General features: G+C 39.6%; 1 protein-coding gene across 1 annotated transcript in view; it reads left to right on the plus strand.

Annotated features, from left to right (window-relative positions):
* The window catches only part of PIK3R4 (phosphoinositide-3-kinase regulatory subunit 4), a 70,380-nt gene that overhangs the window by 23,418 nt on the left and 29,822 nt on the right, over window positions 1-17,140 (plus strand). The window contains exons 8-10 of the mRNA XM_010979692.3: window positions 9,195-9,340; window positions 11,223-11,426; window positions 16,230-16,431. Of these exons, the coding sequence (XP_010977994.1) occupies window positions 9,195-9,340; window positions 11,223-11,426; window positions 16,230-16,431 (552 nt within the window). The remainder of the gene's footprint in view (window positions 1-9,194; window positions 9,341-11,222; window positions 11,427-16,229; window positions 16,432-17,140) is intronic.

A 17,140-nucleotide genomic window follows, 5' to 3' on the forward strand; every position in this document is an offset into this window, starting at 1 on the left:
TTCTGTTGCCTGGATATTTGGGAGTTTTTTTGAGATTTAATATAGCTTATAATTAGCATTTTCTTTATCTGCGAAATGGATGTCTATCAGTTTTTAAGCAAAAGTGGTAAAAGCTAGTTTTGCACCTCTCCTCAAATTTTGCAGAGGTTTTTCTGCATCCTGCTGTTTCTAGTCATTGGTCATCGGGTGAACATGTGGGGTACTCTTGTATCTTGAGTTTAGCATCAAAATAAATTATTATTATCTTTAGGTGTAGAATAAATCCAATGTGGTCCAACTTTTTGGATAGTAAACTCCCTTAGAACTGGAACTGAATTTGTACCAGCTTTGCAGTGAGGGGGGAAAGCCTTGCTGGGAAAAATCAGTCAGTCATTTGTTAGCATCTTGAACTGTTTAAAAGAAGAAAGTTTTTAGTAGCTTAGAACACTTACCTGCTTAAAGCTGATGACAAACTTTGCACACCCTCCGTTGTCTTTAAATGGTGCGTGGTTATCTCTTGGGCTGATTCTTCAGGGGAATTGTGTTCGTGGTGGTGGTGGTAATCCTGATGAAAGCTACACTCAGCCCACTTAGCTATCACGCAAACACACCTTTCCTGCGCTTGTCCCCAGATAATTGGAAGTATACTGGATGTTCTATAGGAGATCTCTCAATTCTGGTTTCTTTTTATTTGAGTGTTTGAGGTCCTTCATATCAGTTAGTGATTTCCTGATACAACACTGCTGTGCAGCAGTCAAGCACAGAATCCCAGTAAATGCTTCCAGAAGGTTCTCATCATGCATCTGTGAGCTTAGGCTTTGTATCTCCTACGTGTCTGTGGTGACTGTGATTTATGTGTCTTGTTCTGGCGCTCAGGTTGGCAGGGCAGTGGCTGCCCAGGTTACATTCTGGGTGATGGCAGAAGCCTGGCTTCAGGCTTCTCTGTGTTACACCTGCTAACACTCTGTTGGCTAGAGTAGGGGATGTGACTGCCATGAAATCAGGGGGCAGGGACGTACCCTCTGGACACCCTGAGCACAAGGTGGGTGTGTGCTTGTGTAACCTGGGTAACATAAAGGGCCCTGATCCTGCCAGGCCATTTGAGTTCAGTTTCTTTTTGGAAAGTTGTCAGTGTTTTTCCAGTCCTGTTGTCAGGGAAGCTACCAGCCCTCCCTTGTTGGCTGTATCAGAGGCTGCAGGGTGTTTATGAAATAACTGTAGTCTCCTCCATGTGTACCTGGAAGAATTGGAAATGGCAGAACTTTGGAGATGGGTATCTTGAACAATTTTTTTCTTCTTCGCCTGTTTATATAAGTAACATTAGCATGTAACAGTATTTTTTTTGATCATTTATTTTTCAGATTTATTTTTTATCGAGGTAACATTGGTTTATAACATGTAAGTTTCATGTGCACAGCGTCTGTTTCTCGTTCCCTGCACACTACAGCATGCTCACCACCAGAAATGCGGTTTCTCCCCACCATCAGTCACTTGGTCCTCTTCACCCATTTTTTTTCCCTCCTCCCTCCTCATCTGGTGTCTGCAACTCTTTCCTCTTTATGTGCTTGTTTTTGTTTGGTTTGATTTGTTTATTTATTTACTTATTGTTTCTTTATATTCCACATATCAGTGAAATCATATGGTATCTTTCTCTGATATGTTTAACTTAGCATAATACCCTCAAGGTCCATTTGTGTTGCAAATGGCAAGATTTCATCTTACTTTATGGCTGAGTAATATTCCATTATATATTTCTACCACATCCTCTTTATCCTTTCATCCAGTGGAGGGCACCTAGGTTGTTCCCATATCTTGACTATTGTAAGTAATGCCATGATGAACATAGGGGTGCATGTGTCTTTTTGAATTAACGTTTTTGTATTCTTTGGATAAATACCCAGAAATGAAATAGCTGGATCTTTTGGTAGTTCTATTCTTAATATTTTGAGGAAGTTCCATACCGTTTTCCATAGTGGCTGCAGCAATTTACGTTCCCGCCAACAGTGTATGAGGGTTCCGTTTTCTCCACATCCTCACCAACACTTGTTACTTCTTGTCTTTTGATCACAGCCATTCTAACAGGTATGAGGTGATATGTCATTGTAGTTTAGATTTGCATTTTTCTGATTAGTGATATTGAGCACCTTTTTTGTGCATGTTGGCCATCTCTGTATCTTAGGAAAAATGTCTATTTTGGTCTTCAGTTCATTTTTTGATCAGATTGTTTGTTTTTTGAAATAATTTCTTTGCATATATTGGATATTAACCTTTTAGGGATATAATTTGCAAATATCTTCTCCCATTCAATAGGTCATCTTTTTGTTTTGTCGATTGTTTCTTTTGCTGTGCAAAATCTTTTTAGTTTAGTGTCTTTCCAGTTGTTTACCTTTGCTTTTGTTTCTCTTGTCTGAGGAGACTTACCTAGAAAGACTTACCTGGAAAGACCTAAGACTGATGTCGGGGAGCGTACTGCTTATGTTTTCTTCAGTGGTTGTACGGTTTCAGGTCTTACATTTAAGGGTTAAATCCATTTTGTGTTGATTTTTGTGTGTGGTGTGAGATAGGGTCTAGTTTCATTTTTTTTGCATGTAGTTGTCCAGTTTTCTCAACACCAACTATTGGAGAAACTGTCCTTTCTCCATTGTCTGTTCACATTAATTATCCACATGCAGGGGTTTGTTTCTGTCTGGGTGATCTATCCATCGATGTAAGTGGGGTGTTAAAGTTCCCTACTCTCATGGTGTTGCTGTCAGTTTTTCCCTTTAGGTCTCTTAATAATTGTTTTGAATATTTTGGTGCCCCTATGTTAGGTATATGTTTATTAACTGTTATGTCTTCATGATGAATTGTCCCCTTTATAATTATATACTGTCCATCTTTGTCTTTTGTTACCTTTTTCAGCTTGAAGTCTGTTTTATCTGGTGGGAGTGTGGCTACACCTACTTTCTTTAGGCTGTAACTTGGGGCAGCATCTTCTGTCTGTTCACTTTGAGCCTGTGTGTGTCTTTACAGCTGAGGTGAGACTCCTGGAGGCAGCACACAGTTGGGCCTTGTTTTTAACCCATCCAGCCACAGTGTGTCTTCTGATTGGTGAAGTCAGTCCATCTAAATCACTGATTAACTTAACTTAATGACTGTTGACAGATGAGGGACCAGTCCTGCTATTTACTCTTTTGTTTTCTGGTTGCTCTACATCTCTGTTGTTACTTTTCCCCTGTGTTTCTCTTTGCCGTTTTGGTTTGGTGGTTTTCTATGTTGTTTTTCTGTTTCCTCATTGTTTTTATGTTTCCTGTCTCTGCTCTAGATTTATTTTTTGTGGTTACCATGCGGTTTGTGTCAAACATCTCATAGGTAGAATGGTCCTTGTTCTGCTGATGGCGTCCTCATTTACCTGTGTGGATTCTGCCCTTTTCCTCTTCCCTGTTTGTACTCTTGTTGTCTCAAATGCTCCTTTTTTATGTTGTGAGTTTGTTACCAAATTGAAATAGCTACAGTTATTTTTTTCTGCTCCCCCCCTTTTACGTTTATGCTGTAATAAAGTGTAATTTTAGTAAAATTACAAGTAAAGTAAAATTTATGCTGTAATAAGAACCTGTTTTCATAAAGAGTTGTGATTTTCTGATTCTATTTATCACCTTCCTCAGAGTTTGTGTACCTTCACCTCTTGTTTCTGGTAGCAGAGTCCGTGCAGCATTTCTTGTAAGACAGGTCTAGTGCTGCTGAACTTCTTCAGCTTTTGTTTGTCTGGGAAAGTCTTTATTTCTCCTTCACATTTGAACGATAACTTTGCTGTAGAGATCATTTTTGGGTGACAGTTTTTATCTCAGTACTTAGAGAATGTCATTCCACTCCCTCCTGGCCTGTAGAGTTTCTGCTGAGAAATATGCTGGTCGCCTAACGCAGGGGTAGGGGGTCCTCTGTAAGTTACCATCCTTTTGCCTGCCTGCCTTTGAAATTCTTTGTCATTGACTTTTGACAATTTTAATATAATGTGTCTTGGAGAAGGTCTTCTTGCATTGAGGTAATGAGGTGCTGTCTTAGCTTCACAGAATTGTACATCTGGTTCCTTCTCCAGGCTTGGGAAGTTCTCAGCTCTTATTTCTTTAAATAAACTGTTCCCTTCGTCCTCTCTTTTCCTTCCTAAATGTTTGTTACCCTAATGTTGCCCTTCCTAAAGAGTCTGAAAGCTCTTGTGGAATTCCTCATTTTAAAAATATCTTATTTCTCTTTCTTTTTGCCTATGTTTTCTTCTAAGAGGTTTATAGTGTCTTGTCTTACATTTAAGTCTTCAAGCCATTTTGGGTTGATTTTTGTGTATGGTATGAGGGAGTATTCTAACTTCATTGATTTATATGCAGTGGTCCAGTTTTCCCTACACCATTTGCTAAAGACACTGTCTTTACTACATTGTATGTTCTTAACCTCCTTTGTCAAAGATTAATTGACCAAAAGTTTGTGGGTTTATTTCTGGGCTCCTTCTATTCCATTGATCCATATGTCTGTTTTTGTACCAGTACCATGCTGTTTTGATTACTGTAGCTCTGTAGTATTGTCTGAAATCTGGGAGGATTATTCCTCCAGCTTCATTCTTTCTCTTCAGTAATGCTTTGGCAATTCTGGGTCTTTTGTGATTGCGTATAAATGTTAGGATTTTTCTAGTTCTCTGAAATATGTCCTGGATAATTTGATATGGATCACACTGAATCTGTAGATTGCTTTGGGCATTATGGCCATTTTAGTGATATTAATTCTTCCAATCCAGGAGCATGGGATAATCTTTCCATTTCTTTAAGTCATCTTTCATGTCCTTAGTCAGTGTTTTGTAGTTCTTCCCGTGTAAGTCTTTCACCTCCTTGATCGGATTTATTCCTAAGTATTTTATCTTTTTGAATCCAGTTTTAAAAGGGATTGTTTACTTTTTTTTTCATTCTAAGTTATTGTTAGTGTAAAGGAATGCAATTGATTTTTGTCTGTTAATCTTTGTTTCCTGTTACCTTGCCATATTCTTTTATCAGCTCTAGTAGTTTTGTGTGGTGCTTTTAGGGTTTTCTATATGTAGTATCATGTCATCTGCATATAGTGACAGTTTTACCTCTTCTCTTCCAGTTTGGATCCCTTTTCTTTTTTCTTGCCTGATTGCTGTGACTAGGACTTCCAATACTGTATTGAATAGGAGTGGTGAGAGTGGGCATCCTTGTCTTGTTCTAGATTTTAGGAGGCGGTCTTTTAGTTTTTCACTGTTGAGTATTGTGCTGGCTGTGTGTTTGCCATAAATAGCTTTTATTGTCTTAAGAGATGTTCCCTCTATGCCTACTTTGGTAAGGGTTTTTATCATTAATGTGTGTTGAATTTTATCAGATGCTTTTTCTGCATCTATTGATATGATCATGTGATTTCTGTCCTTTTGTGGATGTGGTGTATCATGTTAATTGATTTGCGTCTGTTGAACCATCCTTGTGTTCCTGGGATGAACCTAACTTGATCATGGTATATGATCTTTTTTATGTCCTGTTGGATTCTGTTTGCTAATGTTTTGTTGAGGATTTTTGCATCTATATTCATCAGTGATACTAGCCTGTAATTTTCTTTTTTGGTAGTGTCTTTGTCTGGTTTTGGTATTAGGGTGATGGTGGCTTCATATAATGAATTTGGGTGTACTCCCTCTTTTTTGGTCCTTTGGGTGAGTTTTGAGGATCGTTATGAGTTCTTCTTTGTATGTTTGTTAGAATTCCCCAGTGAAGCCATCTGGTTCTAGACTTTTGTTTGCAGGGAGATTTTTTATTGCTAATTCTATTTCATTTCTAGTGATTGATCTGTTTATGTGGTCTGTTTCTTCTTGATTCAGTCTTGGCAGACTGTATGTTTCCAGAAACTTGCCCATTTCTTCTAGGTTGTCCAGTTTGTTTCCATATAGTTGTTTGTAGTATTCTCTCTGTCTTTTTTTTTTTTTTGTATTTCTGTCATATTGATTGTAATTTCTCCATTTTCCTTTCTTGTTCTGTTTATTTGTGCTCTCTCTTCTTGGTGAGCCTGGCCAGAGGTTTGTCAGTTTTGTTTATTACTCTTTCAGAAAACCAGCTCTTGGTTTGATTGACTTTTTCTGTTGGTTTTTTTTTTTTAGCTCTATTTTATTTATTTTCTCCCTGATCTTTATTGTTTCCTTCCTTCTGCTGACTTTTTGTTTTGTTTGCTCTTCTTTTTCTAATTATTTTAGGTGATATGTTAGGTTGTTTACTTGAGACTTCCTCTTTTTTGAGGAATTGCTGTCTTAGGACTGCTTTTGCTACATCCCATAGACTTTGTGTGGTTATGTTTTCATTGTCGTTTGTCTCAAAGTATTTTTTAAATTTTTTTGGTTTCGTCATTGACTCATTGGTTTTTTTCATAGCATGTTTAATCTCCAGGCTTTTTTTTCTCCTGTGTTTTTCTGTGGTTTCTTTCTAGTTTCACAGCATTGTGGTCAGAAAAGATGGTGGAAGTAATTTCTACCTTCTTAAATTTCTTGAGGCTTCTTTTGTGCCCAAGTACATAGTCTGTCCTAGAGAATATTCCATATGCACTTGAAAAGAACGTATATTCTTTTTTTTTTTTTTGTTATAATGTCCTAAAAATATCAACCAAGTCTAACTGTTCTGTTGTATCATTTAGTGTCTCCATTGTCTTACTGATTTTTTGTCTGGTAGACCTATCCATTGATACTAATGGCGTGTTAAAGTATCCTACTATGATTGTGTTCTCATCAATTTCTCCCTTTTTTTTTTCATTATTTGCTTTACGTATTTAGGTGCTTCCATATTGGGTGCATATATGTTAACAAGTGTAATATCCTCATCTTGTATTGCTCCTTTGATCGTTATACAGTGTCCTTTATCTCTCTTTATGGCCTTTGTTTTAAAGTCTATTTTGTCTGAAATCAGTATTGCTACTCCTACTTTCTTGTTTCCATTTGCATAAAATATCTTTTTCCATCTTCTCACTTTCAGTTTGTGTGTGTCCTTCTCCCTAACATGGGTCTCTTGTATGCAGCATATTGTAGGTTCTTGTTTTATTATTTCTGCCTTTTGATTGGAGCATTTAGTCCATTGACATTTATGGCAGTTATTGATAGATGTGTGTTTATTGCCATTTTGAACTTAGTTTTCCAGTTGATTTGGTATTTCCGCTTTGTTTCTTTTTCTTTTTCTGGTTTGATAATTTTCTTTTTTATTGTCTTGGTTTCTTTTTGGTTTTTGTGACTCTGTTGTATGCTTTTGATTTGTGGTTACCCTCCAGTGCTTTCTAATGCGTTTTTCAAATCGTTTATTGATTTCTTAAGCTCTGGAATTTGTTTGCTTCATTTTTAGGGTTTCAGTCTTCTTTGGTAAAGTGTTAACTTCTGTTCATTGATTTTTTTTTATTCCTGAAGTGTCTTTGGGTTTTCTTGTAGCTCCTAGAGCTTCTTCGTGACAGCTGTTTGGGATTCTCTGATGTCAGTATCACTGTCATTCCTCTTGTGTGGCACAATGTTACTGTGGTTCTTCATGGTGCTGATGAATTGTTTCTCTGCTAGTCCCTTTTGAGTAGTAAATAGCTCTCTACTTGATTCTAGTGATTCAACAGGTTGGCAGTTAGAGGTTTTTCTCCTTGTTTTCCAGTAGGTGGCGATATAGCACAAGTTCTTCAACATTTCTTTTACCTGAGCTGCGTCTGGTTATATATGAGAGTCTGCAGTTTCCACCCTCTACTGCCTCTGTTAGAGGTGTTGCCCCGTTGACCTGACTTTTGCTTCTTGTGTGTCTGGTGTTGGTGCTTTGCTGCTGCCAGTGTTGCTGGCATCGTTGCCTGGGGCCCCAGGTTGGTGGGCTCTCCTGCCAATTCCAGTACCCCATGAGGATGGGGGGAGGATGGGGTGGAGTTGGAGCCATGTGGGCATCTTTGCTGTGACTGGTGTTGTAGGGTGTGAGGGCTTTGCTGCTGCGGGTAGGGGCGTGGGGTGCTAGACCTGTTGGTGCCTCTGTGGCTGGAGGGATGGTGTCCCAGCCCCCACCACTGCTGATACCCAGTTACCTGTGGGTGCAGGTGGTGCTGTGGGGGAGGCCAGCGTGTGTGCCACCTCCCCTGCTGCTGCCAGGTTCTCTGGGGCTCTAGGCTCAGCTACTGTGGGCAGAGGTTACAGGATTGCAGTCAATACCTGCTGTGTGCCTTAGGTTCCTCCTCCTCTCACTGTTCCAGTCTGCTCACCTCTAGATGTACATGTGTGGAATTCTCCTGCTCTAGTGTGTTGTGCAGAGGCACCGTTGTTGTGTTGTGCATGTTTTCCCGGCTGTAGATTGAAGGGGAGAGTCAAAGGGAGTGTCTCACTCCTCCACGATGTTGACATCATCGTGGCAGTATTCTTATTTCTCTGTTTGCCGTTTCTTATAAAATTAATGTTCTCTAAATGTGGATGTTTTTGCATGCTCAGAACTAATACAGTTTTTTTGTGTTTTAGAAGTTTAAATTTTATTCTAAATCAGGTTACTTTAGATGTTTGAATTTTATTCTAAATTTTTTGATTAGTTGAAATTAATGTAATATAGGAAATAGTTAAAATAAAAGCTGTGAAAGATTTAATTTCCTGAGTTAATCTTACACAACAGGCATCATATGTTTTCTGTCTTTTAGTTCCCATTTATAACACCTTGTATATGAATTTATAAGTATTGTATTTGACATGATCCAACCTTTGCATTAAAAAGGATGTAAAAGAGGTGAGATCATTCCCTTAATCCAAGCTACGGCTTGGAGAAGAAAGAACTTCCCGGTTTCCTTGCTCTTTATGAGGAAGATGGCGGGTGCATCTTTGGACTTCTGTGGGGTATTAGGTGGGGGAGTAGTGGTTTGCTGTATACTGCTGGGGCTTTTGATGTCTTTGTCTGACAGTTTTTAACCCAGGCTTATAAGTAAATGAGGTTATGCCTGCTCATCTTCAGCCCTGACTAAAATATGACAATTTAAATCCTGAGAAAAGAGGGAGCTGTTTTTCCTCTCATGGGATTGCTGATACTTATGATAGTTACATCAGTATGTTCACTTGGTTCAGTGTATATCTCAGGATAATTGCGTATAAAAGGCAACCTGACAGTGAAATTTGGTGTAGTCCCTTTATCAGTTGTTATAAGGTGAAAATTTGTTTATCTTGATAGTTTGAAACTGTTGATGAACATGGTTTCATCCATACCTTTTTGCCTGTTTAGCCCCCTTTCTGTGTCATCCCAACCTGTGGATCCGGTATGGTGCTGTGGGGTTCATCACGGTGGTCGCTCACCAGATCAGCACAGCGGATGTCTACTGCAAGCTGATGCCTTACCTTGAACCATACATCACTCAGCCCATAATACAGGTAAGCACGTGCCAACCGTGCCCCTTAATGGGAGGTTTAGAGAGTCCTCTTTTTATTTAAATTTTTAAAGATTTAAACTGGGGTACTGCATTTCCACCTTCCTTTCAAGCAGTTAATGTTAACGGGACAGACACTCTGGAGGGTGAGGGAAGTTCAGGAGACTGTTCTGTCACACAGCCTTGTAGTAACACAGCCCTCAGTAGTTCGTCCCTTGTTTTCTTACGTGCAGTGCTGGCGAGCACCTGCCGCTGAAGGGAAGTACAGCAGAAGTGTGTGTTGATGGACCTCCGAGGGCTTCTCCTGTAGAAGTGTAACTGACCTCAGTCCGAGTCAGCGTTTATAATAAAGTAGAAAAAGGCGTTTTCCAAAATGTGATTTCTGCACACTAAGTGGTTCTGGTTTCTTTCCTTTTTAATCTAATGAGTACCCCCCAACCCCCCCCAGAAGACTAGCACTCAGTGGTGGACTCTGGTGTCTGCTTTATACAGGGCACTCGTGGACCGGGCCTGTCACTGTTCACCCCCTTCACGTTGCGGGACAGCCAGCTGTCAGAGTCGACACTTAGGTTGAATGGGCTGTTAAGAGTTGATTCTGGCTGTTAGGACATCCTGAAATGTCCCATTTTTACTAAAACTCTTTTTCTTCTGCAAATTCCCATTCCTCTCTGGCTTTCTCCTGCTTTTTTAGCCCGATGTGCCTTCCCTGTGGTTGGAGAAAATGGCCTTGGATGTCCTCTGGAAATGAGTGGGTTTGGTCAGGCCTTCAGTCCTTACTTTTCATAATAGATTAGTTCATTTTAGGGGATCATCATTCTTTGTTTCATAGAGTTTGTAAATTTATAAATTTTTATCCTAGGAACAATTTGTGTGTACATGAAAGATGGATAATATTACTAGAAAATACCCCCCCCCCCGACACTATTAAAGCTTCCTTGGAAATCATGTTTAGAGACTTACTGTTTTTGACTACTTACTCTGTTTAGAAGTTTGGTTTCTAAACTCTTATAATATGGAGAAGGTGTTTCTGGGATTTTAAAATTGCATGTATTTGTAATACTGTTTAGTTGTGGTTTACTAAGGAATGCGACGTGAAAGTGGTTTGTGAGAAATCTGCACCGTTCTCTTTGTTTTCTCAGAAGTTATTACTACTTTTTGCATTTCTCATTGGTTTATATTTTGAAAGACCAGGCTCAGGAGTTGAGAGACCAGTTATCTTTATATTTTGTAATTCTTACCTGTCTACAGTTGGGATTAGACGAAAGATACCCTTTTAATGCAGGTTTCTATGGGCCAGCTCACCAGGTGGTTGAGGAGATCTACAGAAAGCCCTCTTGGCTACCATTCGTAGTGCGCATCCTTTTTTATTGTATATGTGCTGGCAAGGAGAGTACCCATGGGGATTGGAAAAGGAAGGAATATGAACTCTCTGGAGAGAGTAATGTTTTTCAGAAGCAGCTGGAGCTGCTGGGAGGCCTGGCTGCACGAGGCCGGTAGCTGCTGAGCGGCTCCCCTGGACCAGTGCCCTTTGGCCGTTAGGCCTGTGGACTGCAGGGACTTCTTAGATCTAGGAAGTCGTCTGACATTTTGGGGTCTAGAAAACTCGCGATCTGAACTTTTCTAACCTGGGTGTTTGTTAGCTTCTGGTGTGACAGACACAGTTGTGTGCTCAGATGCTAACAGTGAACAGAAGGAATATGTTTGCTCTTTAAAGGGCGCTAGCATTCTTTTTTCTTCTAAGCAGAAATTGCAGATGTTGGTATCTCCCGTTTTCTTAGAAAATAAATACCTATGTTAACTTTATGCAGTTTATATTTGTTGAATTTGGAAATAACTGTACTCTACATTGTATCTTTGGCTGATTCTTTTTTATTTTTCTAATATAGATTGAAAGAAAACTTGTTCTGCTCAGTGTTTTAAAAGAGCCAGTAAGTCGATCTATATTTGATTATGCTTTGAGGTCTAAGGACATTACTAGCTTGTTCAGACATCTGCACATGCGACAGAAGAAACGACACGGGTCTCTTCCTGCCTGCCCCCCACCTGAGGACCCCGCCATAGAACAGCTGCTGAAGAAGTTGCTCTCACAGGTTGTATCACCTTTCTGAAATCTTACCTTTAAATGAAACTTTTATGAAAACATTGAGGCTTCTATCTAGCTCTTAAAAATATTTTAAATGACATTGTATTATAACAAACCAGTAAATAAATCTGGCAGATACTATATGCATTTGCTTTGGTATCTAGGACATACTGTGATGATGGTAAGGAATTGGGTTGAGCTAAATAAGGAATCTTGGGAGACCTGGTAAGTTTTTTGTGATGACTGGCTGTATAAATGAGGGAAAGAGGGGGTATAACCCTAGATGTAGGTGATATTCTTGGCTCAGTTCCATATTTCATGAAAAACAATGAAATTCAATTGGAAGGAACAATACAAAGTTCAAATGCAATAGAGGAAAATCCTGGTTTATCTCAATCCAGATTTTACTACTGTGTCTTACAGGTCTATGAATTCAGATTGTTTAGCAAATTTTGTTAGAATTAGAAATTAATCTTTTTATTTTACTTGGTCTCTTCAGAAACATTAAGGCCTCTTTAGAAATATTACGTATAGATTTGGCATCGTGTTTTAAGAGGGATATGTGGATCCCGGAGAAGTCAAGGTAGGAATAAAAATGGTTAGAAATAAAGAATCTGATTTCTGAGTAAATCTCCACGAGCCACACAGCAGATACTGAGAGACGATGTTAATGACTGTCTTTAAGTCTGCAGGACGTTTTGGTTAGGAGGATACCTGTCAGTCGTTGTCCTGTCTAATGAGAAAAGAAGATGGGAAAAACAGTCCAGCTTGGGATGTAAAGCCTCTCACGCATTGTGCTCATCCCTAACTGTCCGTTGCTGTTTGATGCCCACCTGCTGGCTCGGGTGACGGAATGTTGGAATAGGCTTCTCCAGGAGGCTGGTCCGTAACCATTGCGGCTCTTCTGGGTCTGAATTTGCCTGGAGGCTAGAGCCGCCTCTGAGTGTGCCTTCCAGGCCAGTGTTTCTCTTTCCTCTATTTCAGAGGACTTCAGTTTGATGTGACTTGAATTGCCAGCCTTTTGAGTTTTCTTTTAACCTCGGCTTGTACGTTAGGTGTATTTTGTATTTTAGAAAGCAATTTATGGAAACTTGGATATCAAATCACATTTTTCAGTTGTTTCTCCTGAGTAAGTAATCCTTATCAAAAGGATTTCTCCCTGCAATAAAAACCACCCCGACTCAGACATACCTTCAGGCTTGGGTGGTGTGATTCTTTGGATTTCTCCCCGTCCTGCAGGTTTTGTGTATGAGCTCGAAAGCTTTTCATCGTGAGTCATTAGTTCTCTGCGAGGCGGCCGTAGCTCCTAGTAAATGTTTTTGACTTGCTGCTGGTGTTGGTTTTCCCACTGCCGTGCTGGCAACTATTTACGTAGTATTTACATTGTATCAAGAGCTGATCTAAAGTATACAGGAGGTTGTGTGTGGGTTAGATGCAAATACTAAGCCGCTAGTTTATCTAAAGGACTTGAGTGTCCATGGGGGTCCTGGACCTGATCCCTGCGGATTCCATGTGATGACTATGTTGTGTTAGGTCTGCTTTGTGGTGCAGTTTAAGTTACTGGGGATCAATTGGCTCCTCTTGAACCTTGTTTTAAGCTTTGTTAGGACAGGCCCAGAGCAGCCTTTGGTCAGTGGCCGGCTCAGGTTGACTCCAGAATGTTGGGGTCCATGATGCTCTGGTTGCTTGGAGTGTGTGTGACCCCAGCCCAGGTGAGCTCCGGGGCTTCCTGCTTTCTGGTTGCTCTTCCTGGCCTCGCGCTCCCGGTGTCAGTACTCAGCCGCAGACTTGAGGAGACTGTGCCGTAGCCCTGGCCGTGGGCCAGACCCTTGCCCCAGTTCTGTGCCCCACATGCTCAGCCTTCGTGCTCCTTGAACGTGGCTCTGCTGAACTGGGTTTGCGTTCCCCCTCCTCGTGCATGGACTGGAAACTCCCCAGAGAGTGAGCGGGGGCAGTCCTAGGACTCTCCTCTGTCCTGGGGGCTGCAGCCTGTGCTTCCCGTTTTCTAGTGCTTGAAAAGTGGCGTTTCATAGTTTCTGTCCAGTTTAAAGTTGTTTAACATGGGAGAGTAAATCTTGTCCCTCCTGGACATCACGGCTGGAAGCAGTGTTGGGGCATGCTTGTGGACTTGACCTCTGATTAGAGCACAATCTCCCCGCTGGCTTTTCAAGGTTGTCTTGGTCCTTTGCATTTCCACTTACATTTTCCAAATGATGTTTCCTAATCATCTTGTCACTTTATTAAAAAAAATTTTTTTTTGTTGGTATGTGATTGAGATTACATTGGAACCTGTAGGAGAGAATCAAAGTCTTGCCAGTGAGACGTCAGTCGATGAACACGGTGCGTGTCTACGTTTAGTTGGATCTTTAAGTTATCACAGTAATGTTTTATGGTTTACTTTGTAGAGTTTTATATATCTTTAATTGTTATACATATTTGGGGTAATTGGCTTTTAATGCTATTATAATTGGTATATTAAAAAAAAGTTTTTGTAGCTGGTGTATAGAAAAAATTTTTATATTGATCCTGAATCCAGCAACCTCGTCTGACTGACTGACCAGTTCTAATCTCTTGGCTTGGATGCTTCTTCTGAGTTTGCACATTCATAATTCTGTTGTGTGTGAACAGTAGTAGCAGTATTATTCACTTTTTCCCAGTGAATACTTTTGTTTCCTTGCCTTATTTAAATGACCAGGGTCTTCAGTGTAGTGTAAATGGAATTTGTGATAGTGGGCATTCTTTTCGTTTCTCATCTCGTTGGGAAAACTCAGCATTATACTGTTTGGTGTCTGCTAACACTTTTTCGGTACACTTTTTATTAGATTAAAGAAATTCCCACCCATATCTGGCTTGCTGAGGCTTATTATGGAAGAATATTAAGATGTATCAGATGTCTTTATCATATGGTTTTTTTTAATATTCTGTTAATGTAGCTAACTACACTGATTTTCCCATGTCATCAACCTTTTATACCTAGATTTTTTTGTGAAACAACTGTATCATATTGTATTTATATTTAAATACAATTTTATTGTAAAACACACAAATACTATAAATGTATAATACATAAATAATGTGAACATAAATATTGTGCAAAGTACATTTTTATACAGACTGGATTTGGATTGCTTTTTCTTTTTCCTTTTTTTTTTTTTTTTTTTTTTTGAAATTTTTCCATTTCCACAAGTGAGTTGTCCTTCAGTTTTCCTTTCTTGTAATGTCCTTGTCGGGTTTTTTCTTTTTTTTGATGGTGCACGTCTGACATTTTTTATTGAGATAAAATTCACATACAGTAAAATTCACTCTTTCAAAGTGTACAATTCAGTGTTTTTTTTTTTAGTACATTCACAGAGTTGTGAAACCATCACCACTGTCTAGTTTCAGAACATTTTCATCAGCCCGGAAAGAAAGCCGTGTCGATTAGCAGGCATTCCCTGTTGGCTTCTGCTGTGGCAACTGCTGAATCTACTTTTTGTCTCCACAAACTTGCCTGTTCTGTGTATTTCACGTAAACGGGATCTTACAGTACGTGGCCTTTGTGTCTGGCTGCTTAGTGCAGTATGTTGAAGGTTCCCCCGTGGAGTGGGGTGTGGCTCTTCTTCAGTCTTCTGTACAGCCTTACGATGGCCTTGCCTCGTGTGGACGAGAGCTGAGCCCTCTGTCTTACCAACTGAAACGTAGATTCACAGAAAGAACAGACCTCTTACCATGGCTGTAAGATTTTAAGAGGAGAGGTGAAAATAAATGAAGAATTCCGGTTATTGGAAAAAATTCGGTCCAGGATCTCTCAATAATTAATGTACTTTAATGTTATTTTATTTCATCACTTCTTAGTTTTCTGACTTTCTAGGGTTTGTGTCCTCTTGTGCCAGCAGACTGTGAATATTACCTTAAAGTCCGCTGGAATTTTAGATTGAGGCTTTAGGGGAATTATTTTATTACTTTTTCATTTACATAATAAAAACATTTTAGAGGGTTCTGTGGATGGTTGGAAAGTTAAGAAGAAAATGGAGAACTTACTCATGTACCAGAATATTTAAGTTGCACAATCAATTATTTAAATTAAATAATATTCATTAGCTGTCAGATAGTTTAAAGTGTTCTTAGTGTCTTAGGTGGATGAATTTATTATCATTTTATAATAACCTTATATGATGGGTACTAGTAATTATCCACATTTTGTAGATAGAGATACAGAGGAAGTGGATAACCTGCCCGTGGTCATACAGATAGTGTAAGTAATGGAGCTGGCATTTGAACAGAGTCAGTCTGACTCCAGACACACTGCTGTCTTGGGATGTGGGTGGGTGTGTTGCTGACACTAGCAGCTCAGCCGGCCATCATGAGGTGTGCAGAGCGCTCTGTATATCAGAGTGGCTTCACATACAGGGCCCCACTTCGTGTCCTCCACATAGCTAGCAACAAGGTTGACGTAGGTGACTTTCTTTTGCTTAATATCATATTTTCAGAATTTTTATGAAGATACCAAATGTTTGTTTATTCAGTTATGTATTAAAGATCTCTTAGTTACCAGGCACTGTATTAAAGTTTTTTGGAGATTTCAAAGCTGAATTCTACTTGAATTTTAGCATAAATCATGATACGAAGTAGAAAGTGGCTGGAGAGATCAGTTAGTGAGATTTCGTTGTGTGTTGATAGTATCTTTATCTCTTGCTTTTGCTTGCTTCATTTCACCATTCTTACTCTGAAATTTTAAATCGAGTGGTTTGACCCTTCAATTGTTAGTCATTCTGAGGCCTGTTACCACTTGTGAAAGTAACGTAGAACATACGGCTTTATTTGGTTTTAGGGAATGACAGAGGAGGAGGAGGACAAGCTTCTGGCACTGAAAGACTTCATGATGAAATCTAACAAAGCAAAGGCCAATATTGTGGACCGGAGCCATCTGCATGATAGTGGCCAGAAAGGAGTCATTGACTTGGCAGCCTTGGGCATAACTGGGAGGCAGATTGATCTTGTTAAAACCAAACAGGAACCAGATGACAAGCGAGGTGAGTCCACTTACGTGTGTGCACTTAGCTGGTCATTATAAGTTACTTCACGAGGTTAGTTTTAGCTAACTAGTAGTAAAACTAAAAAGTCACATTTCCAGATACAGAGCTTTCATGTACAGTGAGTGAGCGAGTGCGTTGTGTAGCAGGAAGATTTCGGGGAAGAAGAGTGGAGGCATGAAGTGACAGTTAAGACATTAGGTAACCTTCCACATTCATTGCTCTGTATGTGTCAGAATCAGAATTCAAACCAGAGCTCTGCTCTTAAAATTATGTTGCCCCTGTGGAAGTATGTGAATGAAGGTGAAATTCTGTTTTTTAATCCTTTAAACACCAAAGCAAGGAGAATAGTCTATATATAAGATTACATAAAATTTTCTAGCCTGTTTCTAGTAGGTAACGCCCAGCGAATTGAAAAGTCTTACAAAAGAGTAGCCACCAGAGAAGCCTTAACGGTGCAGGTTTCAGATTTACAACTGTCAGCTCTTGTGGCAATGACAGTGACATTGATCATATGAGGTTTTTAAGATCTCAAGCATTCTTCCTTGAACCCTTTTTGGAGATATACTCACTTAAATGCCTTTTGGAAATGTTTCTAGTCCAGTGTCAGATTTTGAGGGCAGCTGATGAATTATATTTTAAAAAACCTCTAACTGCCAAACTTGGAATAAAGTATTTGCAACTTAATTATTAATGGTTTACAGCCATA

Source organism: Camelus dromedarius, chromosome 2 (assembly GCF_036321535.1).
Source record: "Camelus dromedarius isolate mCamDro1 chromosome 2, mCamDro1.pat, whole genome shotgun sequence".
NCBI lineage: Eukaryota > Metazoa > Chordata > Mammalia > Artiodactyla > Camelidae > Camelus > Camelus dromedarius.